The sequence below is a fragment of the Mobula hypostoma genome, chromosome 26 (genome assembly GCF_963921235.1).
Source record: "Mobula hypostoma chromosome 26, sMobHyp1.1, whole genome shotgun sequence".
NCBI classification, from domain to species: Eukaryota; Metazoa; Chordata; class Chondrichthyes; order Myliobatiformes; family Myliobatidae; genus Mobula; species Mobula hypostoma.
Window position 1 is genome coordinate 2,662,922 of NC_086122.1, and position 26,297 is coordinate 2,689,218.

The 26,297-nt window shown below is 44.9% G+C and overlaps 1 protein-coding gene across 7 annotated transcripts in view; it reads left to right on the forward strand.

Annotated features, from left to right (window-relative positions):
• Positions 1 to 26,297, forward strand: part of LOC134338213 (adhesion G protein-coupled receptor B2-like) — a 1,212,788-nt gene that overhangs the window by 532,314 nt on the left and 654,177 nt on the right. For all 7 annotated transcript variants that reach the window (XM_063033890.1, XM_063033884.1, XM_063033886.1 and 4 more), the window contains one exon: positions 16,892 to 16,960. In XM_063033890.1, the coding sequence (XP_062889960.1) occupies positions 16,892 to 16,960 (69 nt within the window). The remainder of the gene's footprint in view (positions 1 to 16,891; positions 16,961 to 26,297) is intronic.

Here is a 26,297-nt window from a genome sequence, read left to right on the forward strand (position 1 = left end):
AACTTGATCCTTGACTTCCTAACTGGAAGACCACAATTTGTGCAGATTGGTAATAACATCTCCACTTCATTGACAACCTACCTGGGCACACCTTAGGGATGTGTGCTTAGCCCACTGCTTTGTTCTCTCTATACCCATGACTGTGTGGCTAGGCGTAGTTCAAATGCCATCTATAAATTTGCTGATGGTACAATACATTAATAGAATCTCAGATGGTGACGAGAGGATGTACAGCAGTGAGATATACCAGCTTATTGAGTGGTGTTCCAATAACAACCTTGCACTCAATGCCAGTAAGACCAAGGGACTGATTGTGGACTTCAGGAAGGGTACAATGGGGGAATGCAAACCAATCAGAAGTAGAGAGAATGAGCAACTTCAAGTTCCTGGGTGTCAATATCTCTAAGGTTCTCACCTGCTTCCAACATATCGAAGACAGCAGCTATATTCCATTAGGAGTTTGAGGAGATTGTCACCTAAAACACTTGGAAACTTCTACTGATGTACCTTGGAGAGCATTCTGACTGGCTGCATCACTGGGGGGACTGCTGCACAGGATAGTAGTATTGCTGCAGGGAGTTGTAAAATTAGTCAGCTCCATCATGGGTACTAGCCTCCGTAGTATCTGAAACATCTTCAAGGAGTGGTGCTTCAGAAAAGCAGCTTCCATCATTAAAGACCTCCACCACCTAGGACATGTCCTCTTCTCAATGTTACCATCACGCAGGAGGTACAGAAGCCTGAAGGCACACACTCAGTGATTCAGGAACAGCTTCTTCCTCACTGTCATCCAATTTCTAAATGGACTTTAGAAATTGAACACTACCTCACTACTTTTTTAAAATTTCTGTTTCTGCACTACTTATCATAATTTATCTGTTTAATAGATGTATACTGTATATACTTTCTGTACTTCAGTTTTCTTTTCTATATTTATCATGTATTGTATTGTAGTGTTGCCACAAAGTTAACTAATTTCACGTCATTTCCTGGTGAAATTAAACCTCATTCTGATTTTGATTTTGATGTCCTGTTAGTCTTCCTCGATATCCATTGCTCCCCCAGTCTTGGTGTCACACACGGATTTGCTGATCCAGTTCACTACATTATCATCCAGATCATTAAGTGTACTGTCCAGCAGGTTCAGCAACTGTGCTTGTCAATATGCACGTTCCAGCTAATTACAGTTTCACTATGGCAGTATTTATCTCCATTCTTTTTATTATAGTCTTGTTGAGACTTGAGTAAAATCTGATCCCTGTTGACCTTTCTCCTTGACTGAGAAAAACTACAGTTTCAACTGACACGGGGAATGAGCAGTATTCTTTTTGTACTTGTATATTGCTTTCAGCTGAGGAGTTGATGTTTTACCTTCATTTTGAGTGTTTTAGTTAATGACCCTGTTGGCCTCATCTTTATTGTTTTCCTTTCCCTTAAAATTCTACAAAGTTCGTACTAAAGTCTGTGAACTGTCAACCCGCTTCCGTGTCTCTCTGGACACTTGCGCCATATCCAAATGTTCTGACGGCAAGTCTCAACCACGAAACGGGGCCCAGCAGAGAGCGAACAGCTGACCTTGGCCTTGAGATTAATTGATTAAGTGCAGGATAAGTTACAGGTGATCAAATCTGAGAAACGATGAAGGCAATCGCAAGAAGTGACAAAGCCATTGCAGGTGATAAGTCCCCGCTGGCGGAACAGATGTCATCCCCCATAGCAACTGTTCAGCAGCTCACCACAGACAATTGGAGTCAGGTGGCCAAAATTTCTGCACGCAAAGCCACCGTCCATGAGGTTACAGCAGACAGCCAACATAAATTGATGGCCATTCGTGTTCTCGCTAACGCAAGTCAGCAGCATCTGTCCATGTCAGTCTCACTCCCAGCTTCTCGCAGATCCTGCTTTTCTGCAGACCCAACAACTTCTCCCACAACCGACGAGAACCAAGTTTTCCTCCACTGGGCAAATACTCTGGTGACCCTAACAGCTACAGAAATTCATTACCCTGTGTGGGCTGATGATCTAAGCCCAGCTAGGTTGGTTTGGTGATGCTGCATGTAAACTGACATTTATGGTAAATCTCTTTGATAATCCTCCAATTAACCTGTTCAATGCTTTACGGAGGCAAGGTTACCCTGCATCCCATTGACATTTCGTTGCCATGTTAAGGAGAGTTTTTGACCTTCCTCTACAGGGTCAGGAAGCTGCTCACCCACTGTGCCAAGGTAGAGGACCTATGCTGGCAACTTTTGCACACTTGCAGTAGAGATGGGATGGAATGGGAGATCCCTCATCACTGCCAGTGCAGTCTGAACACTGGGATCCGGCAAGAGGTCGCTGTCCGTGACAAGCGGGACAGTCTGGATGACCTGGATAATCTGGCCAACTGAATTAACAACCGGGTGACTGAGTGGTGCAGGAAAAGAATGTCTCGAGCTTCCTACTCATTGTCTGATCACCGTCTGTCTTCACCCTCTCCCTCATCACCGAGCACCCAGTCCACAGAGAAGCCTATGCAAATAGGGTGCATGTGCCTATCTCAGGAGGAATGAAATCGGCGTAGGAGAACAGGTTCCTACCTCTATCGTGGTGATCCAGGACATTTCCAAACAAGTTAAGTAGAGCTTTTGGGAGGAGTCCTCATGCAAGACCCCCAGAAGGTTAATTTACAGGTTGAGTCTGTGGTAAAGAAGGCAAGTGCAATGCTGGCATTTATTTCAAGAGGAATAGAATATAAAAGCAAGGAGATACTGCTGAGCCATTATCTTTTAGGTGAGGACGATCGTTTTTTTAACCAAAGAGTGGTGAATCTAAGGAATTCTCTGCCACAGACAATAGTGGAGGCCAAGTCTGTGGGCATTTTTGAGACAGAAGTTGATAGTTTACTGATCGGTCAGGGCATCAAAGGATATGGCAAGAAGGCAGGTCTATGTGGTTGAGTGGGATCTGGGATCAGCCATAATGGAATGGCGGAGCAGACTTGAGCTGAATGCCCTAAATCTGCTCCTGTGTCTTATGGTCTTGTGCCAAGTATCCGTAAACGAGGATAGCCAACATCAGGGAGGGGAGTCCTGATGGGTCAGTTTTCTTTGCAACTGGCTTCCCCTAATTGTGTAATGCTCCCAGCTTCCTTGCCATGTGGGTCTAGGAACGTATGAATGAGGTATTTATGGTGCAGCCATCTCTCTGGTTCAGTGATGAGGAGTTTGACTCAGAAATTCAGGGAAATGATCTCTGAACCGTCTTGAACACCCTGGGTAATGGCCAGATCTGCCTTTGCACCAAACCCCTTCAACTTGTGCTGGAGGCAACCATAGGGAACAACCCTCCTTTTCCCAAATTGCCACTGGTGCTGATTATCCCGACATTACCCAAGAATTGATTGGTCGCTAAAAGCACTCCAAGACTGAGGACCAGCACGCCTGTCTACCTGTTTGGGTCCAGCTCAAGCTTTGGTTTGCAAATCCCCTCTTGTATCAATTCCCGATGTGGACCTGTCTGGCACCCAGCTGAATAGCTAGCCTTCTTCAGGTCTTCAGTTAATGGGAAGCCACCTCCCTGCCTCCACACCAGCCATGCAACTGCACCATTGACTCTTACCCAGTACTGGTTCTCCCCAGGGCTGCTTCTTTTTCTCCCTCTCTTTCTCCCTCTCATCCTGAAACGATGGTCGTGAAAGAGTACATCAAGGAGGCATTGGACTTTGGTTTTATCGGTCTGTCAACCTCGCCAGCAGGAGTGGGCTTTTCTTTTGTGAGCAAGAAGGATGGCAAGCTTCGTCCCTGCATCGTTATCGGGTCTGACCAATATCACAGAGAAAAACCACTACCTTCCTTCCCTACTTGACGCTGTGTTCAAACATCTCCAGGGAGCAATCATATTTTCTAAGATCGATCTGCACAATGCTTATCGTATCAGAGAGGGAGACGAGTGGAAGACAGCTTGCACTTTTGATGCCCTTTGGTCTTGCCAACAGCCCCACTGTTTTTTAGGCCTTACTTAACGACGTGCTCAGGGACATGTTGAATCAGTTCATTTTTGTGTACTTGGACGATCTTCGAATCACATCCAGCATGTCCGGAGGGTTCTCAGACACTCCTCGAGAATAACCTGTACTGCAGGCCAGAGAAGTGTGAGCTCAGAAAGATGAGGTATCATATTTGAGATGTATGCTTACCCCTTCCAGTGTTCAAATGGACCCGAATAAAGTTCAGGCAGTTACAGAGTGGCCCACACCACCTACGGCCAAACAGGTGTGGAACTTCATGGGGTTTGTGAACTTTTATTGTCGCTTCATCGGAAATTTCTGCTCTATCATGGGCCCCATAAATGTATTCACCAGGATAACCTTTGCAGGATTCCATTGGATGAACAAAACCAATCAACCATTCTCAAAACTAAAGCAATGCTTCACCACTGCACAGTGCTGTAACACCCTGACCCATCCTGGCCATGCATTGTTAAGGTGGATGCATTGGAGCTGTCCTCTCCTCTCTCAGCACTTTTCTGCAGATCGTCACTGCAGCCTTGTGCCTTTCTTTCCCGTCGCTTGTCTTCAACCGAGAGCAACTACAATGTTGGGCTGTCAAGAAGACCCTGGAGGAATGACGATGCTGACTGGTGTGCGCAGAGAATATTTTTTTGGCTTGGACAGATCATTAGAACTTCTTCTACATTCAGGATGTTCAACTCCCATCAAGCCTGATGGGCTCTCTTCTTCACCTGTTTTAATTTCATCTCCACCTCTCATCCTGGCAGCAAGAGTACCAAGTCTAATGCTCTCTCCGGGTAGTTCAACTGGTCTAAGGACAATGCTGATACAGAGCCCATCCTTCCCCACTTATGCACTGCTGTTCTGGTGATTTGGCAAATAGAGGCAGAGGTGAAGGCTGCCCAACAATCGGATCCAGGCAAGGATGGGGGAATCTCCCAACTGGCTATTTGCCCCAGCTACCATGCGCTCTAAAGTGTTGGAATGGGGTCACTGCTCCCGCCTGGTATCCCATCCAGGATTTAAACAGATGCAAGAGTTTATCAAGAGATGATTTTGGTGGCCATTTATTCCCAGGATGTCCATGATTTTGTCTCTGCTTGTCCCACCTGCACCTAGAACAAGACAACACACCAGTGCCCTGGGGGTCTGCTATGTCCATTGCCTTTGCCCCACTGCCCCTGATCCCACCTCTCAGTGGATTTCATCACTAGGCTTCCCCTGTCTACTGGAAAGGCTGACATTCTCATTGTTCTACATTCTCCCTAGGCTCCTGTTGACTTGTGAGACTGCCACCTGCACGGTTCAATATGTGTTCAGGCTGGATGACTTCCCTCAGGACATTGTATCTGATCAGGGACTACAGTTCATATCACATTTTTGGAGGGCTTTCTGGTCTCTTGGAGGAACCATGTTTCCACCCCTAATCTAATGGTCAGACTGAGATAGTGAGTCAGGTGTTAGAGACAATCCTGTGTTGCCTTGCCTCTTCCAACCCCATGTTCTGGACCTCCCAACTGGTTTTGGCAGAGATTGTCCACTATCACCTCCAGTCATCCTCCACAGCTATATTCCCTTTGAATGCCAAAAGGGATTCCAGCCACCCTTCTTCCCTGACCAGGAGACTGATGTGGGAATTCCTGCTGCTGAACAGCTGAGCTAATGCATACATGACATCGAGCCAGGGCTTGTCTGCTGTGCGCTCAGAAACAACATGTCCGACAGGCTGATTGGCTGCACCGATAGGTAAAGCCACTCAAGCCAGGAGAAAAATTTTGGCTGACATCAAGGATCTTGCTCTCAAAGTGAAAGCCGCATGTCGTCCCTACCCTATATGGACCATTTGCTGTCAACAAGGTATCGTATAGATTGTGCCTTCCATCATCCACTCAGTTCTCCATGTTTGCAAGCTCAAGCCAGTTACTACCTCCCTCTAGCTCCAGTCACCCCACCTCCCCTTCCTCCCCACTCGGTGGATGGTTCTCTGGTCTATACTGTGCAGCATCTCCTGGCCTCTCGCTGGCTACAGTACCTCATGGATTGGAAAGGGTATGGTCCTGAGGAATGTTCTTGGTTCCTGGCAGAAGACAATCTGGACTAGTTTCTCATCCAGGACTTCCAGCAGGCACATGTCTATGGTGCATTGGGAGCTGCACCTAGGGAGTGGAGCCCTGTCACAACAATGGATGCTGCTGTGAGGTGTATATGCCGCTGTAGGTGGGCTGCGCACCGGATTTGGCAATTGTGCTTGTGAATCTGTACATTTCACAATTACTGTTTAATTATGGCATCATTTCCCTTCATTTCGTTGTAGTTTTGTTGAGTCCTGAGTAAAACAAAGCAATACTCTTACCTTTGGGAAAGACGACCATTTTGAATGATGCTGGAAACGAGCAGTATTTGTTTAGTATTTAGGTATTGCTTTCAGCTGAGGTGTTGATGTTTTACTTTCAGTTTGAGTGTTTTAGTTAATGGCCCTGTTGGCCTCATCTTTATTGTTTTCCTTTCCCTTAAAGTTCTACAAAGTTCGTACTAAAGTCTGTGAACTGTTGTTCTGCTTCCGTGTCTCTCTTTCTCCGCACTTGGGCCTTATCTGAATGTCCTGACATATACTGTAGATGACAAGCAAAAAGGGACCCGGAGCCAATCTCTGCTGCTCTCCACTGGCCACAAGCCTCCAGTCAGAGGTGCAACCATCAACAACCACTCTCTGGCTTCTCCCACAAATCGAATGTCTAATCCGATTTACGACCTCATCTTGGATGCCAAATGAACGACTGAAACTTCTTGACCAAGTTCCCATCTGGGACCTTGTCAACTGCCTTACTGAAGTTCATGTAGACAACATCCACTGCCTTTCTTTCATTAACTTACCTGGGAACTTACTTGAAAAACTCCATAAAATTGGTTAGACACGACTAAAGGCATGCTGACTCTCCCACAGCAGCCCTGTCTATTGGGTACTCTCCAATAACTGCTGATGTCAGGCTCTCTGGCCTATAACTTCCTGGTTTACTTCTGGAGCCTTTCGATAACAGTGGATTAACATTAATTATCCTACAATCCTCCGGTACCTCACCTGTTGCTAATGATGATTTAAATATTTCTGCTAGGGCCCCTGTACTTTCTGTACTCGCCTCCACAGGGTCTGAGGGAACACATTGTCAGGCCATGGGGCTTGTTCCTCTCTCATGTTATCTCCTTGCCCGCGCACCCCCGCCCTCCCCCCACCCGGTCTGGTGCTCCTCTCCTCCCCTTCTTCTTTCTTCCATGGCCATCTGTCTCTTTCACCAATCAACTTCCTAGCTCTTTGCTTCATCCCTCCCCATCCAAGTTTCACCTATCTCCTGGCATTTCTTTCTCTCCTCCCCCCATCTTTCAAATCTACTCCTCAGCTTTTTTTCTCCAGCCCTGCTGAAGGGTTTCGACCCAAAACATCAACCATAGTTTTTTTTTCCATAGATGCTGCCTGGCCTGGTGAGTTCCTCCAGCATTTTGTGTGTGTCGCTTGGATTTCCAGCATCTGCAGACTTTCTCTTGATAATAACAATCTTATGTTTCTTGCAACAGTCTGCATCTTTCCACAAATTTGTTACTATAAATCCCACAGACAGCTGGAGGACCTATAATATAGCCCCATTAATGTGGTCTCTTCCTCAGCTGAACTCACACTAGATGAGTTGTCCAGTCTGTTCTGACTGAGCACTGCTTGACAATTTCCCTGCGTAGTAATGCCGCCCCTCTCCCTTTAATCCCTCCTGCTCTGTCGTGTCTAAAACAACGGAACCTCAGAATACTGAGCTGCCAGTCCTGTCCCTCCTGCCATCAAGCCTCAGTAATGGCAACAATATTGTAATTCCAGGTGTTGATCCATGCCCTGAGCTCATTGCCTTTCCTACAATACTTCTTGCATTGAAACACATACTCAACGCAGAACATTAGTTGCACTATGCTCGACTTTTTGATTCCTGACTTTGTCTGAGATCCTAACACCATCTTTCTCCACAACCTCTCCACTATCTGTTCTGGCACTTGGGTACCCATCCCCCTGCAACTCTAGTTTAAACCCCCACCTCCCACTCCCCATGCAGCACTTGCAAACCCCGCTAGGATATTCGTCCCCCTCCAGTTCAGGTGCAAACCATCTCTTCTGTACAGGTTCCCCATTCCCTGGAAGAGAGCCCAATGATGCAAAGAACTGATGCCCTCCTTCCTGCATTGTTACATGTTAAACTGTATGTTCTGACTATCTCTGGCCTCAATAACACATGGCATGAGTAGCAATCTTCGATCAGAACCCTGGAGTTCCTGCCCTTAAACTTAGAACCTAACTTCCTGAACTCACTTTGCAGAACCTCGTCACTCTTACTATCTACATCATGGACCACAACCTCTGGTTGCTCACACTCCCACTTAGGAATGCTAGGGACTCAATCTAAGATATCCCAGCCCCTGGAACCTGGGCAACAACCTACCATCCGGGAACACGAGGAAATCTACAGATGCTGGAAATTCAAGCAACACACATAAAAAATGCTAGTGAACACAGCAGGCCAGGCAGCATCTCCAGGAAGAGGTACAGTCGACGTTTCGGACCGAGACTCTTGGTCAGGACTAACTGAAAGAAGAGATAGTAAGAGATTTGAAAGTGGGAGGGGGAGGGGAAGATCCGAAATGATAGGAGAAGACAGGAGGGGGAGGAATGGAGCCAAGAGCTGGAAAATTGATTGGCAAAGGGGATACGAGGCTGGAGCAGGCAGAAAATCATGGGACCGGAGGCCTAGGGGGAAAGAAAGGGGGAGGGGAGGGAAGCACAGAGGATGGACAACGAGTTATAGTGAGAGGGACAGAGAGAGAAAAAAAAGGAAAAGAAAAAAAATAAATAAATAAGGAGGACATCCCCTTCTCACAATTCCTCCGTCTCCGCCGCATCTGCTCTCAGGATGAGGCTTTTCATTCCAGGACGAGGGAGATGTCCTCCTTTTTTAAGAAAGGGGCTTCCCTTCCTCCACCATCAACTCTGCTGTCAAACGCATCTCCCCCATTTCACGTACATCTGCTCGCACTCCATCCTCCCACCACCCCACTAGGGATAGGGCTCCCCTTGTCCTCATCTACTACCACACCAGCCTCCGGGTCCATCATATAATTCTCCGTAACTTCCACCACATCCAACGAGATCCCACCACCAAGCACATCTCTCCCTCCCCCCCCCCGCCCCCGGGCTTTCCGCAGGGATCGCTCCCTTCGCGACTCCCTTGTCCATTCATCCCCCCCATCTCTCTCCACCGATCTCCCTCCTGGCACTTATCCTTGTAAGCGGAACAAGTGCTACACATGCCCTTACACTTCCTCCCTCACCACCATTCAGGACCCCAGACAGTCCTTCCAGGTGAGGCGACACTTCACCTGTGAGTCGGCTGGGGTGATATACTGGGTCTGGTGCTCCCGATGCGGCCTTCTAAGACCCAACGCAGACTGGGAGACTGTTTCGCTGAACACCTATGCTCTGTCCGCCAGAGAAAGCAGGATCTCCCAGTGGCCACACATTTTAATTCCACATCCCATTCCCATTCTGATTTGTCTATCCACGGCCTCATCTACTGTGAAGATGAAGCCACACTCAGGTTGGAGGAACAACACCTTATATTCCGTCTGGGTAGCCTCCAACCTGATGGCATTAACATTTACTTCTCGTTAATGCCCCACCTCCCCTTTGTACCCCATCCCTTATTTATTTATTTATTTTTTGTTTTCCCTTTTTTTCTGTCTTTTTTCTCCCTCTGTCCCTCTCACTATACTCCTTGCCCATCCTCTGGGCTTCCCCCGCCCCACTTTCTTTCTCCCTAGGCATCCCGTCCCATAATCCTCTCCCTTCTCCAGCCTCATATCCCTTTTGCCGATCAACTTTCCAGCTCTTCGCTCCATCCCTCCCCCTCCTGTCTTCTCCTATCATTTCAGAGGGGATTCATTAGCTTGGGATTAAGAAAGGAAGTTCTGTAGACGAGAATGAGATTCCTGGATGGTAGCAACACACATAAAAAATGCTGGTGAACGCAGCAGGCCAAGCAGCATTGATAGGAAGAGGTACAGTCGACGTTTCAGGTTGAGACCCTTGGTCAGGACTAACTTAAGAAAAGATAGTAAGAGATTTGAAAGTGGGAGGGGGAGGGGGAGATCTGTTCATTTCCTCCCCCACCTTCTCCACAACTGCATCTAAAGTGGTATATCTATTCTTGAAGGGGATGGTTACAGGGGTACACTGGCTGTTTAACCCCTTTCCTCTCCCTGACCATCACCTAGTCTCCCATATCCTGCTCTCTGTATGTCCTATCTATCACATCTTCAGGTTCCCGAATGATCTGGTGTTCATCCAGTTCCAGCTCCAACTCCTTAATGTGCAGTGTTAGAAGCTGCAGCTGGACGCACTTGTCGCAGGTGAAGTCATCGAGGACTCTGAAGTTTTCCCTGCCTGATGATCCCTATCGTTCCAGCTCTGAAAATATAAAGAAGGAAACGATAAATAAACTGGGGAAAAATAATCTACCTACAGTTTTTTCACCTTCTGTCACTCAAGCCTCTGCCTGCTGAAGCCTCAAAGAGCTAAAGCCTCAAATCTCCACTCTAACACTGTTCACTCCAATAATAGCTGCTCCATTTGTCCCTGCATTATTTTTAGTTATTCTTGCCAATTGCTTCCAAACACCGATCGCTGCTGTTCAAAAACCCTAAGATTCGTTTTCTTGTGGGCACACTCAAAAAATCTATAATAGAATTAATGAAAGACCACACTAACTTGTGCATTCAACCAGTATGTAAATGAGAACAAACTCTGCCAATACAAAAGGAAAGAAATAATAATAATAATAAATAAATAAACAAACAAACAAGCAATAAATTGAAAACATAAGATGAAGATTCCTTGAAAGTGAATCTCTAGGTTGTGGGAACAGTGAAGTTGAGTGCAGTTATCCCCTTTGGTTCAAGACCTTGATAGTTGAAAGGTAATAAATGTTTCTGAACGTGGTGATGTGAGTCCTGTGGCTCCTATACCTTCTTCCTGGTGACAACAGTGAGAAGAGAATATGACATGGGTCGTGTAAGTCTATTTTAATGCAAGGAGTATCATAAACAAGGCAGATGAACTTAGATTATGGATCAATACGTGGAACTATGACGTTGTGGCCATTACAGAGACTTGGATGACTCAGGGGCAGGAAAGGCTGTTGAGTGTGCCGGGCTTTAGATGTTTCAAAAAGGACAGGGAGGGAGGCAAAAGAGGTGGGCGAGTGGCACTGCTAATCAGGGATAGTATCAGGGCTGCAGAAAAGGAGGAAGTTATGGAGGGATTATCTACTGAGTCATTGTAAGTGGAATTCAGAAACAGGAAGGGGCAATAACTCTACTGGGTGTTTTATAACCCCCCCCCCACCCCCCGCAATAGTTACAGAGACATCAGGGAGCAAATAGGGAGGCAGATTCTGGAACAGAGTAATAATAATAGAGTTGTTGTGATGGTTGATTTTAACTTTCCTAATATTGACTCCCCGCTCGCTGGGAAAATGGAGACATCGCTTTCTCCCTTATTAAGGAGAGGGAGAACCTGCGGTATGTCGAATACCTGGTGAAGCGCATAGTCTTTGGGGTAACTGCAAGTCTGCGTCGTTGCTGTTGCTTTGCTCACACTTGAGTAGTCGGAGGCAGTGCCAATACTTTCCTTTTGCCGCTGGGGGGAGGGGGGACTGTTGCTTGCTGCTGCTTATGTGTGGGAGGGGGGAGCTGGCGGGGGATTCTGGGGTTCTAACATTTAACTGTCATTCATTCTTTGGGGCACTCCTGTTTTCATGGATGGTTGTGAAGTAAAAGCATTTCAGGATGTATATTGTACACATTTCTCTGACATTAAATTGTACCTTGGAACCTTTTGACTATCAACTCCTGAGAGCAAGGGGATTGGATGGGGTGGAGTTTGTTAGGTGTATTACATAGAATAGTACAGCACAGTACAGGCCCTTCGGCCCACAATGTAGTGCCAACCCTCAAACCCTGCCTCCCATATAAGCCCCCACCTTAGATTCCTCCATATACCTGTCTAGTAGTCTCTTAAACTTCACTAGTGTATCTGCCTCCACCACTGACTCAGGCAGTGCATTCCACGCACCAACCACTCTCTGAGTAAAAAACCTTCCTCTAATATCCCCCTTGAACTTCCCACCCCTTACCTTAAAGCCATGTCCTCTTGTATTGAGCAGTGGTGCCCTGGGGAAGAGGCGCTGGCTATCCACTCTATCTATTCCTCTTATTATCTTGTACACCTCTATCATGTCTCCTCTCATCCTCCTTCTCTCCAAAGAGTAAAGCCATAGCTCCCTTAATCTCTGATCATAATGCATACTTTCTAAACCAGGCAGCATCCTGGTAAATCTCCTCTGTAGCCTTTCCAATGCTTCCACATCCTTCCAAAAGTGAGGTGACCAGAACGGGACACAATACTCCAAGTGTGTCCTAACCAGAGTTTTATAGAGCTGCATCATTACATCGCGACTCTTAAACTCTATCCCTCAACTTATGAAAGCTAACACCCCATAAGCTTTCTTAACTACCCTATCCACCTGTGAGGCAACTTTCAGGGATCTGTGGACATGTACCCCGAGATCATTCTGCTCCTCCACACTACCAAGTATTCTGCCATTTACTTTGTACTCTGCCTTGGAGTTTGTCCTTCCGAAGTGTACCACCTCACACTTCTCTGGGTTGAACTCCATCTGCCACTTCTCAGCCCACTTCTGCATCCTATCAATGTCTCTCTGCAATCTTTGACAATCCTCTACACTATCTACAACACCACCAACCTTTGTGTCATCTGCAAACATGCCAACCCACCCTTCTACCCCCACATCCAGGTCGTTAATAAAAATCACGAAAAGTAGATGTCTCAGAACAGATCCTTGTGGGACACCACTAGTCATAATCCTCCAATCTGAATGTACTCCCTCCACCACCACCCTCTGCCTTCTGCAGGCAAGCCAATTCTGAATCCACCCGGCCAAACTTCCCTGGATCCCATGCCTTCTAACTTTCTGAATAAGCTACCGTGTGGAACCTTGTCAAATGCCTTAGTAAAATCCATATAGATCACATCCACTGCACTACCCTCATCTATGTGCCTATTCACCTCCTCAAAGAACTCTATCAGGCTTGTTAGACACGACCTGCCCTTCACAAAGCCATGCTGACTGTCCCTGATCAGACTGTGATTCTGTAAATGCCTATAGATCCTATCTCTAAGAATCTTTTCCAACAGCTTTCCCACCACAGACGTAAGGCTCACTGGTCTATAATTACCCGGACTATCCCTACTACCATTTTTGAACAAGGTAACAACATTCGCCTCGCTCCAATCCTCCGGTACCATTCCCATGGACAACGAGGACGTAAAGATTCTAGCCAGAGGCTCAGCAAGCTCTTCTCTCGCCATGTGGAGCAGCCTGGGGAATATTCCATCAGGCCCCGGGGACTTATCTGTCCTAATGTATTTTAACAACTCCAACACCTCCTCTCCTTCAATATCAGCATGCTCCAGAACATTATCCTCACTCATATTGTCCTCACCATCATCAAGTTCCCTCTCATTGGTGAATACCGAAGAGAAGTATTCATTGAGGACCTCGCTCACTTCCACAGCCTCCAGGCACATCTTCCCACCTTTATCTCTGATCGGTCCTACCTTCACTCCTGTCATCCTTTTTTTCTACACATAATTGAAAAATGCCTTGGGGTTTTCCTTTACCCTACTCGCCAAAGCCTTCTCATTCCACCTTCTTGCTCTTCTCAGCCCCTTCTTAAGCTCCTTTTTTGCTTCCCTATATTCCTCAATAGACCCATCTGATCCTTGCTTCCTAAACCTCATGTATGCTGCCTTCTTCCACCTGACTAGATTTTCCACCTCACTTGTCACCCATGGTTCCTTCACCCTACCATTCTTTATCTACCTCACTGGGACAAATTTATCCCTGACATACTGCAAGAGATCTCTAAACATCGACCACATATCCATAGTACATTTCCCTGCAAAAACATCATCCCAAATTCACACCGGCAAGTTCTAGCCTAATAGCCTCATAATTTGCCCTTCCCCAACCAAATATTTTCCTGTCCTCTCTGATTCTATCCTTTTCCATGATAACGCTAAAGACCAGGGAGCAGTGGTCACTGTCCCCCAGATGCTCACCCACTGAGAGATCTGTGACCTGACCCGATTCATTACCTAGTACTAGATCTAGTATGGCATTCCCCCTGGTCGGCCTGTCCATATACTGCGACAGGAATCCGTCCTGGACACACTTAACAAACTCTGCCCCATCTAACTCCTTGGAACTAATCAGGTGCCAATCAATATTAGGGAAGTTAAAGTCACCCATGATAACAACCCTGTTATTTTTGCACCTTTCCAAAATCTGCCTCCCAATCTGCTCCTCTGTATCTCTGCTGCTAGCAGGGGGCCTATAGAATACCCCCAGTGGAGTAACTGCTCCCTTCATGTTCCTGACTTTCAACCATACTGACTCAAAAGAGGATCCTGCTACATTACCCACCCTTTCTGTAGGTGTAATAGTATCCCTGACCAGTAATGCCACCCTTCCTCCCCTTTTTCCGCCCTCTCTATCCCTTTTAAAGGACTGAAATCCAGGAATATTGAGAATCCATTCCTGCCCTGGTGCCAGCCAAGTCTCTGTAATGGCCACTACATCATAATTCCATGTATGTATCCAAGCTCTCAGTTCATCACCTTTGTTCCTGATGCTTCTTGCATTGAGGTACACACACTTCAGCCCTTCTACCTTACTGTCTTTACACCGTTTATTCTGCTTTTCTTTCCTCAAAGCCTCTCTGTATGTTAGATCTGGCTTTACTCCATGCACTTCTTTCACTGCTCTATCGCTCTGGGTCCCATCCCTCTTGCAAATTATTTTAAACCCTCCCGAACCATGCTAGCAAACCTACCTGCAAGGATATTGCTCCCCCTCGAGTTCAGGTGCAACCCATCCAATCTGTACAGGTCCCACCTTCCCCAGAAGAGATCCCAAAAATCTAAAACCCTGCTCCCTGCACCAACATCTCAGCCATGCATTCAACTGCCATCTCCTCCAATTCTTACCATCACTGTCACATAGCACTGGCAGCAATCCTGAGAACACCACCCTTGAGGTCCTGTTCTTCAGCCTTCTGCCTAGTTCCCGAAACTCACACTTCAGGACCTCATCCCTCTTCCTGCCTATGTCGCTGGTCCCAACATGTATCACGACTTCTGGTAGCTTTCCCTCTCATACCAGGATGTCGTGCACCCGGTCAGAGACATCCCGGACCCTGGTACCTGGGAAGCACACGTGGCTCACACCTGGTCGGTCGTCCCTGCCAACAGTATCCAGGACGATAAACTTATTATTCAGGGGAATGGCTACAGGGGTGCTCTGCACTACCTGTCTGCTCACCTTCACTTTCCCCCCTCTGACTGTCACCCAATGAACTGCTTCCAACAGCCTAGGTGTGACTACCTTCTTGTAGCTCTCATCTATGACTGCCTCATTCTCCCCTATGAGTCGAAAATCATCCAGCTGCTGCTCCAGATTCCTTACACGATCTTCCAGATCGCCCAGCCGTATGCACTTCTGGCAGATGTGACTCTGCGGGAGAGGGGAGTTCCCCCAAGACTGCCACATCTCACATGAGAGGCACATCACCGTCTCAGGAGGCATTGTAAAGACTAACTGCGAGCAAGCTTGTCCTCCGCCTCTTCTCGTCGAAGCCTCTCAAGTCAAAGCCTCAAAGCTCCACTCACTCACTGGCTGCTTTCCATCTGCCCCTCTGCCTACTTTTGTACTGTTTGCAAAGTTGGCAACAAAGCCATCAATTTCATCATCCAAATTGTTGACATAAAACCTCAAAAGAATATATCAATAGCTTGTATGTTACATTAAAAATAAGATTTTATTAGTTACTCCAAGCATTGGGAGATGAAATCTACAGATTTAAATCAGACAACAGGAATTCTGCAGATGCTGGAAATTCAAGCAACACACATAAAAGTTGCTGGTGAACGCAGCAGGCCAGGCAGCATCTCTAGGAAGAGGTGCAGTCGATGTTTCAGGCCGAGACCCTTCGTCACGAAGGGTCTCGGCCTGAAACGTCGACTGCACCTCTTCCTAGAGATGCTGCCTGGCCTGCTGCGTTCACCAGCAACTTTTATGTGCGCTGATTTAAATCAGATACTTGTTTGCATTCATCAGTCTAACTAAGATTTAATTCTGTGATTTGCATTGTTTTAAATGCCACATTCTCTCCATCTCTCCATTCTCTCTGAATTAAATATTTCAACTTCCTTAATATCATCACCATTGAAGGTATCAGCCCTATTGAAGCTGATAAAAGATAAGATGGCATTAGGGGGTATTAGAATGTCCTCAAATCATCAAAAGGACTTGCCCTACCTTAATTTCCCTTTCTCACAAAGCAAAAGAGATTATGACTGAAACTACTTGTTCAAATATATAAAATCTAAATGTTCTCTCTGTACTCATAATGACTGCAGATACAATTCATCACCATTTAATGTACCTGGCAATAGTGACTCTAGAAATCATTGCAACCTCATTCACAGTTTATGAGGTACATTGAGTTGCATAGTATATGTTTTAACATCTAGCTTACTGCCTGATATCACACTAGAGATAAAATATAGAACAACAACAAATCTTCCAACCTAAAACATTACTGACCATTTCTTTCAGACACTTCCAAAAGCATAGATGTTGAATAATATTATTAAATAAGGTAATTTGTGAAAGAAGATTGAGAGCAATGAAAGAATGACAAAATTTATTTTCTTTTTTATTTATCTAGAAGTTCTTTCAAATTGTCAGTTATATGCTTGAAGTGGAAAACAGAGCAAAATGGAACGATGCACTGCAGGTAAGCAGTTTGAGGATTATCTGTGACTTTATTTTTCTGTATTCACGTGCCCAGTGTTGCTCATGCTGGGATACAGTTGGGATAGAGTTAGAATATAGTTGACCTCAATTGATCGCCTACGGTTGACCTCAGTTCACAGACTACAGTTGACTTCGGTTGATAGACTATAGTTGACCTGGGTTGATAGACTATAGTTGACCTCAGTTCATAAAAACACATAACTCCTTTATGAAATTTCAAGCGTTTAATATGCAATTTGATTTTTTACTTTGGGATTTTGGAAATCCAACACATTATGATGAAGCTAAGTTGATATTTCTGACTTTTTTTTTGATGTTGATGTTAGCAATGTTTTTACCAAGTCCCTCATAGTGACTGACAAGAAAAATAAAACCCTATGTTGTCGAAGCCAAGATTAGCTTGGTGGCAAACAGTGTATGGCTTTGAAGATGGCTTTGGACGCCATGGTAGCAGTTGGCATTGACACTGTTGCAACTTGAGACGTCAGAGATGGGAGTTCAATTCCAGTATCCTCTAAGGAAGATCGTATGTTTTACCGTGTGTGCATGGGTTTCCTCTGGGTGCTCAGATTTCCACCCATAGTCCAAAGACATACTGATCAATGGGTTAATTGGTCATTGTATATTTTCCTGTGATTAGGCTAGTGTTAAATCACTGGGTTGCTGGGCTGAACCAAAAAGGCCTGTTCTGCACTGTATCTCAAAATAAATAAAGAAATAAATCAAATGAATGAATGAATGGTGCTGGTGACTGAACAGCTAAACACCACGGAATTTGTGTGTCTCAATGGGATCCTCGCCTCCTGTGCTATTTTGGCCTTGATCTCGATGATAGCAAAATCGATAATATGGACAAAGTTAGTATACTTCAGGAAGAGATTAATTTATTGGTCACATCGGTATAAAAGCAGTAAATGCAATTCAATTCTGAAGACAAATACGCCATAAATATAGGATTACAAGGAGTTAAATCCAAACAAGTGTAAGGTGTGACATTTTGGGATGTGAAATACAAGAGGAAAATATACAATAGTTGATGGGACCCTATGAGCGTTGGTGTACAGAGGGATCTGAGGAGACCCCAGAAAGTGGTGACTGAATAGGTTAGAATTGAACTGAACTGACTTTATTTCTTATATCTTTCATATACATGAAGAATAAAAATCTTTATGTTACATCTCCATCTAAATGTGCAATGTGTAATTTATAGTAATTCATAATAAATCGCTTCTCAGAGTGGAGGCCTGTGACTTGTGGTGTGCCACAGGGATCAGTGCTGGGTTCATTGTTATTTGTCATCTATATCAATGATCTGGATGATAATGTGGTAAATTGGATCAGCAAATCTGCTGATGATACGAAGATTGGAGGTGTAGTGGACAGTGAGGAAGGTTTTCAAAGCTTGCAGAGGGACTTGGAACAGCTGGAAAAATGGTCTGAAAAATGGCAGATGGAGTTTAATACAGACAAGTGTGAGGTATTGCACCTTGGAAGGACAAACCAAGGTAGAACATACAGGGTAAATGGTAGGGCACTGAGGAGTGCAGTAGAACAGAGGGATCTGGGAATACAGATACAGAATTCCCTAACAGTAGCATCACAGGTAGATAGGGTCTTAAAGAGAGCTTTTGGTACATTGGCCTTTATTAATCACAGTATTGTATAAGAGCTGGAATGTTATGATGAGGTTGTATAAGGCATTGGTGAGGCCGAATCTCCAGTACTGTATTCAGTTTTGGTCACCAAATTACAGGAAGGATGTTAATAAGGTTGAGAGAGTGCAGAGAAGGTTTATGAGGATGTTGCCGGGACTTGAGAAACTCAGTTACAGAGAAAGGTTAAATAGGTTAGGACTTTATTTCCTGGAGTGTAGAAGAATGAGGGGAGATTTGATAGAGGTATATAAAATTATGATGGGTTTAGATAGAGTGAATGCAAGCAGGCTTTTTCCACTGAGGCTAGGGGAGAAAAAAAACAGAGGACATGGGTTAAAGGTGAGGGGGGAAAAGTTTAAAGGGAACATTAGCGGGGGCTTCTTCACACAGAGAGTGGTGGGAGTGTGGAATGAGCAGCCAGACGAGGTGGTAAATGCGGGTTCTTTTTTAACATTTAAGAATAAATTGGACAGATACATGGATGGGAGGTGTATGGAGGGATATGGTCCATATGCAGGTCAGTGGGACTAGGCAGAAAATGGTTCGGCACAGCCAAGAAGGGCTGAAAGGCCTGTTTCTGTGCTGTAGTTTTTCCATGGTTTTCTATGGTTTCTAAATAGTATGTACAACAGGACAGTCAGCATAACATAGAAATACAATTTTATCAACATGAATTAATCAGTCTGATGGCCTAGTGGAAGAAGCTGTCCCAGAGCCTGTTGGTCTTCGCTTTCATGTTATGGTACCAGTTCCCAAATAGTAGCAGCTGGAACAGTTTGTCATTAGGGTGACTCAGGCCCTTTTTACACACCTCCCTCTGTAAATCTCCTCAATAGTGGGAAGTTCACATCTACAGATGTGCTGGGCTGTCTGCACCACTCTCTGCAGAGTCTGGTGATTGCGGGAAGTACAGTTCCCATAGCAGGCAATGATGCAGCCAGTCAGGATGTTCTCAATTGTTCCCCTGTAGATAGTTCTTAGGATTTGGGGGTCCATGCCAAACTTCTTCAACCATCTGAGGTGAAAGAGGCGCTATTGTATCTTTTTCTACACACAGCCAGTGTGTACAGACCAGGTGAGCACCTTGGTGATGTGGATACCAAGGAACAAAGCTGATCCATTGATGTCAATAGGGCTTAGCTCTTCTCCGTTCCTCCTGTAATCCTCAACCAGCTCCTTTGTTTTTGCAACATCGAGAGAGAAGTTGTATTCTTGACACTGCCATGTCAAGGTGATGACTTCTTTTCTGTAGGCTGCCTCATTATTATTTAAAATTAGGCCAATCAGTGTAGTGTCGTCAGCAAATTTAATTAGCAGATTTTAGCTGTGTTTGGCAACACAGTCGTGGGTACACAGAGAACACTTGCCTTCATCAGTCAGGGCGTTGATTATAAAAGTAAGGAAGTTGTGTTTCAGATATACAAAATTTTACCTAGGCCACATTTGCAGTGTAGTCTGCAGTACTGGTTGTATCCTTGGTGTGAGATTAGGGAAAATCCCATTATTCTCAGATGTAGAATCAAGTGTATCAGCAGCAAGAGCTCTTCATCCACCAGATCCTTCTTAATGAATGCAAACTAGAAACCTTCATTCAGGACCTTGCCCATATTGCTTCACTCCTTTCATGGGGACCAAATGCTAATCCGTGAATGGAGTGTGGCGATAAGGGCAAGGTCCTCAATGAACACTTCTCATTTGCACTCACCAAGGAGGAGGAGATGGGAGATAGACAGTTGAGGGAGCCACAGTGACTGGGTCTCTGGCACTGAGTCCAGTGCTATGGCTCAGAAGAGCCGCGGGTGAAGATAACTCCAATGTTGATAGGAGATTTATTAGTCAGAGGAACAGAGAAGAGGTTCTGTGTGCCTGATGGAGACAGCCAGATAATATGTTACCTCTCTTCTGCCAGAATCAAGGATGTCTCGGATCGAGTTCATGGTATTCTCAAGGGTGAGAGTGGACAGTCAGATATTGTGGTGCAAATTGGCACCAGTGACATAGGTAGACAAGGTGAGGAGGACCTGAAGAGAGGTTTTAAGGAGCTAGGTTGAAAGCTGAGAAACAGTACTTCCAGGGTAGTAATCTCTGGATACTGCCTTGTGCCTGTGCCAGTGAGAGCAGGATTAGGATGATTTGGCAGATGAATGTGTGGCTGAAGAACCGGTGCAGGGGGCAGGAGTGCAGATCTTTGCATCATTAATATCCGTTCTGGGGAAGGTAGTACCTGTACAAAAGGGACAGGTTACCCCTGAACCAGTAGGGGTCCAATACCCATGCAGGCAGGTTGGCAAGAGTTGCTTGGGAAGGTTTAAACTAATTTGGCAGAGTGATAGTGCTGATTTACAATCACAGGCAATGTGTCGTGAGGAGAGGCTGTTGAAAGGGTAAGATTGCAGTCAATGGGATAACATATAAGGTGGACAAAATTGAAAAGGATTAATACAGGACTGAAGGTGTTATATTTGAATGCGTGTAGTATACAGATTAAGAGAGATGAACTTGTACACGTTACAGATTGGTAGGCATGATGTGGTAGGTAGCACTAAATCAAGGCTGAAAAAAGATTATAACTGGGAGCTTAATGTCCAAGGATACACATTGAATTGAAAGGACAGGCAGGAATGCAGAGGGGCGGTGTTGCTCCATGGTAAAATATGAAATCAAATCATTAGAAAGGGGTGACATAGGGTTAAAAGGCATTGAATCATTGTGGATAGAGCTAAGGAACTGCAAGAGTAAAACAACCCTGATGGGAGTTGTATACAGAGCCCCAAGCAGTAATAAGGATGCGATCTACAAATTACAACGGGAGATAGAAAATGCGTGCCAAAATGGCAATGTTACAATAGTCATGGGGAATTTCAATATGCAGGTAGTTTAGGAAAATCATGTTGGTGCTGGATTGAAAGAGGGAGAATTTCTAGAGTGCCTACGAGATGTCTTTTTGAGCAGCTTGTGGTTAAGCCCACTAGGGGATCAGCTATTCTGAATTGGATGTTGTGCAATTGATAGAGAATTTAAGGTAATATCCTTGATCTTGCTGATCGGGAGAGATTGTTGTTATGACACCACTCAGCCAGATTTCAGTGAGGTCACCCCTCATGAATAGTAATGTATTGGAACATATTCACAATAGACAAGAGTTGTGTGCTGGCAGTTTTAAAGTATATAAGTGATAAATCCCTTGAGCCTAATAAGGTGTATCCGAAGACAGTGTGGGGAAGCTGGAGACGTATTTGCAAGTGCCCTGGCAGAGTTATATGCATCACCTTTACTCACAAGTGAGGTACCAGAAGACTGGAGTAATGTTTGTCTTTATTTAAGAAAGGCAGCAGAAGCGTTCCAGGGAATGTCAACACGAGGAATTCTGCAGATGCTGGAAATTCAAGCAACACACGTCAAAGTTACTGGTGAACACAGCAGGCCAGGCAGCATCTCTAGGAAGAGGTACAGTCGACATTTCGGGCCGAGACCCTTCGTCAGGACTAACTGAACTTACTAGCTCTTCTTTCAGTATACATATTTCATTATACATACTTTGATGACAAAATGAACCTTTGAACCTTTGAAATTCCTGAGGGGTGGAGGTAAAGTAAATTGTCACAGTCTTTTTCCTAGGATAGGGAATACAAGATTAGAGAACATAGGTTTAAGATGAGAAGCAAGCAATTTAAAGGGGACCTTAGGAATAACTTTTTCACTTAGAGGGTGGTGGGTATGTGGAATGAACTGCCAGATGAAGCTGTAGAACTCGATACAATTACAATGTTTAACAGACGTTTGGACAGGTACCTGGTTAAAAAAGGTTTAGAAGGATATTGGCCAAATGCGGACAAATTGCATTAATTCACAGAGACGATTTGGTTTAATGACTTTTTACTCTGATTCTATGGCAAGAGTTAATAAATCCCTAGGTCCAGATGACGTTTATCACAGGTTGCTCGAGTGGAGTTAGCACAGTGCAGATCTGGAGGATTTGCATCTATGCTAGTCACAGTTAAGTTGTGAGAAGACTAGAGTATAGCTGATTTTCTTCCTTTATTTAAGAAGAACAACAGGGATCACCAGGTAACTACAGGCTAGTAAACCAATATGAATAGTAGGCAGTTGACTGGAGATAATCCTTAAGGACAGGATTTGTATGCAATTGGAAAGGCAGGGACTGGTCAGGAGTTGTCAGCACAGTGTTTTGCAGAGGAAACCATGGCTTATTAATTTGATGGAGTTTTTTGTTGAGGTAACAAGGTAAGGACAGGGTGATGGATATTTAGATATGCATTTAAATAGCATGGCAAAGAAGGAAATGTGTCTTGCTGGCAAATGTGCAGTCTCTGGTGAATAAAATTGAGGATCACAGAGCTAGATTAGATTAGATTCAACTTTATTGTCATTGTGCCAAGTACAGATACAAAGCCAATGAAATGCAGTTAGCATCTGCCCAGAAATGCAAAGAATAGTGTTATTTACAAAATAACTATGAATAAAAAGTAAGTGCTACAGCACACAAATATAAAACTACTGAAACAGTACAATATGGGTGCAATATTGCTTAGCGCTGTGATGTGCGGTTCAGTGGGGTCAGAGCCTCAGGGAAGAAGCCCTTCCTGTGCCTGCTGGTGTGGGAGTGGCGGCTCCTGTAGCACCTACCAGATGGGAGAAGAGTAAAAAGTCCATGGTTAGGGTGAGATGCATCCTTGATAATGCTTTTCGCCCTGCCCAGGCAGTGTTTATGGTAGATGTTCTCAATCTACATATAGACTGGGTGAACCAAATTGGTAAGGGTGCTAAGGAAGAGGATTTCTTGGAATGTATGCGGAATGGTTTTTTGAACCAACATGTCGAGGAACCAGCTGGAGAGCAGGCTATTCTAGACTGGGTATTGAGCAATGAGGAAGGATTAATTAGTAATCTTGTCGTGAGAGGCCCCTTGGGTAAGAGTGACCATAATATGGTGGAATTCTTCATTAAGATGGAGAGTGACATAGTTAATTCAGAAACAAAGGTTCTGAACTTAAAGAAGGGTAACTTTGAAGGTATGAGGCGTGAATTAGCTAAGGTAGACTGGCAAATCACACTTAAAGGGTTGACAGTAGATACGCAATGGCAAGCATTTAAAGATCGCATGGATGAACTACAACAATTGTTCATCCCAGTTTGGCAAAAGAATAAATCAGGGAAGGTAGTGCACCCGTGGCTGACAAGAGAAGTTAGGGATAGTATCAATTCCAAAGAAGAAGCATACAAATTAGCCAGAAAAAGTGGCTCACCTGAGGACTGGGAGAAATTCAGAGTCCAGCAGAGGATGACAAAGGGCTTAATTAGGAAAGGGAAAAAAGATTATGAAAGAAAGCTGGCAGGGAACTTAAAAACTGAGTGTAAAAGCTTTTATGGATATGTGAAAAGAAAAAGATTGGTTAAGACAAATGTAGGTCCCCTACAGACAGAAACAGGTGAATTGATTATGGGGAGCAAGGACATGGCAGATCAATTGAATAACTACTTTGGTTCTGTCTTCTCTAAGGAGGACATAAATAATCTTCCAGAAATAGTAGAGGTCAGAGGGTCTAGTGAGATGGAGGAACTGAGGGAAATACATGTTAGTAGGGAAGTGGTGTTAGGTAAATTGAAGGGATTAAAGGCAGATAAATCCCAGGGCTAGATGGTCTGCATCCCTGCGTGCTTAAGGAAGTAGCCCAAGAAACAGTGGATGCATTAGTGATAATTTTTCAAAACTCTTTAGATTCTGGATTAGTTCCTGAGGATTGGAGGGTGGCTAATGTCACCCCACTTTTTAAAAAAGGAGGGAGAGAGAAACTGGGGAATTATAGACTGGTTAGCCTAACATCGGTGGTGGGGAAAATGCTAGAGTCAGTTATCAAAGATGTGATAACAGCACATTTGGAAAGCAGTGAAATCATCGGACAAAGTCAGCATGGATTTGTGAAAGGAAAATCATGTCTGGTGAATCTCATGGAATTGTTTGAGGATGTAACTAGTAGAGTGGATAGGGGAGAACCAGTGGATGTGGTATATTTGGATTTTCAAAAGGCTTTTGACAAGGTCCCACACAGGAGATTAGTGTGCAAGCTTAAAGCGCACGGTATTGGGGGTATGGTATTGATGTGGATAGAGAATTGGTTGACAGACAGGAAGCAAAGAGTGGGAATAAACAGGACCTTTTCAGAATGGCAGGCAGTGACTAGTGGGGTACCGCAAGGCTCAGTGCTGGGACCCCAGTTGTTTACAATATATATTAATGACTTAGATGAGGGAATTAAATGCAGCATCTCCAAGTTTGCGTATGACACGAAGCCAGGCGGCAGTGTTAGCTGTGAGGAGGATGCTAAGAGCATGCAGGGTGACTTGGATAGGTTGGGTGAGTGGGCAAATTCATGGCAGATGCAATTTAATGTGGATAAATGTGAGGTTATCCACTTTGGTGGCAAAAACAGGAAAACAGATTATTATTTGAATGGGATTAGGAAAAGGGGAGGTGCAATGAGACCTGGGTGTCATTATACACCAGTTATTGAAAGCGGGCATGCAGGTACAGCAGGTGGTGAAAAAGGTGAATTGTATGCTGGCATTCATAGCAAGAGGATTCGAGTACAGGAGCAGGGAGGTACTACTGCAGTTGTACAAGGTCTTGGTGAGACCACACCTGGAGTATTGTGTGCAGTTTTGGTCCCCTAATCTGAGGAAAGACATCCTTGCCATAGAGGGAGTACAAAGAAGGTTCACCAGATTGGTTCCTGGGATGGCAGGACTTTCATATGATGAAAGACTGGATCAACTAGGCTTATATTCATTGGAATTTAGAAGATTGAGGGGGGATCTTATTGAAACGTATAAAATCCTAAAGGGATTGGACAGGCTAGATGCAGGAAGATTGTTCCCGATGTTGGGGAAGTCCAGAACGAGGGGTCACAGTTTGAGGATAAAGGGGAAGCCTTTTAGGACCAAGATTAGTAAAAACTTCTTCACACAGAGAGTGGTGAATCTGTGGAATTCTGTGTCACAGGAAACAGTTGAGGCCAGTTCATTGGCTATATTTAAAAGGGAGTTAGATATGGCCCTTGTAGCTAAAGGGATCAGGGGGTATGAAGGGAAGGCTGGTACAGGGTTCCTAGTTGGATGATCAGCCATGATCATACTGAATGGCGGTGCAGGGTCGAAGGGCTGAATGGCCTACTCCTGCACCTATTTTCTATGTTTCTATGTTTTAATAGTGAGCAATTGGGTGCCGATAATCCACTGGGCAGTTTTCACCACATGCTGGAGTGCTTTGCTGTCTGATATGGGACAATTGCCATACCACACTGAGATGCAGTTGGTGAGTATGCTCTCAATGGTACAATGGTCAAGTCCATCAGTATCCTGGGACAGAGGTGAGCTTTCTTGTTGCTCCGCAGGAAATAAAGGTGCTATTTCGCCTCTTTGATCAGAATAAAGGAGTTCAAGGACCAAGTGAGATCCTCGGAAATGTGGACACCAAGGAATTTGAAGCTTGATACAAGCTCCACCACAGCTCTGTTGATGTAGATGGGGACGTGAGTGTGGCTCCTAGTGTGCTTGAAGTCCACAATGATCTCTTTGGTCCTCTGGGTGTTAAGGGCCAGGTTGTTGTCGGCACACTGCGCGGACAGGTGCTGGACCTCATCC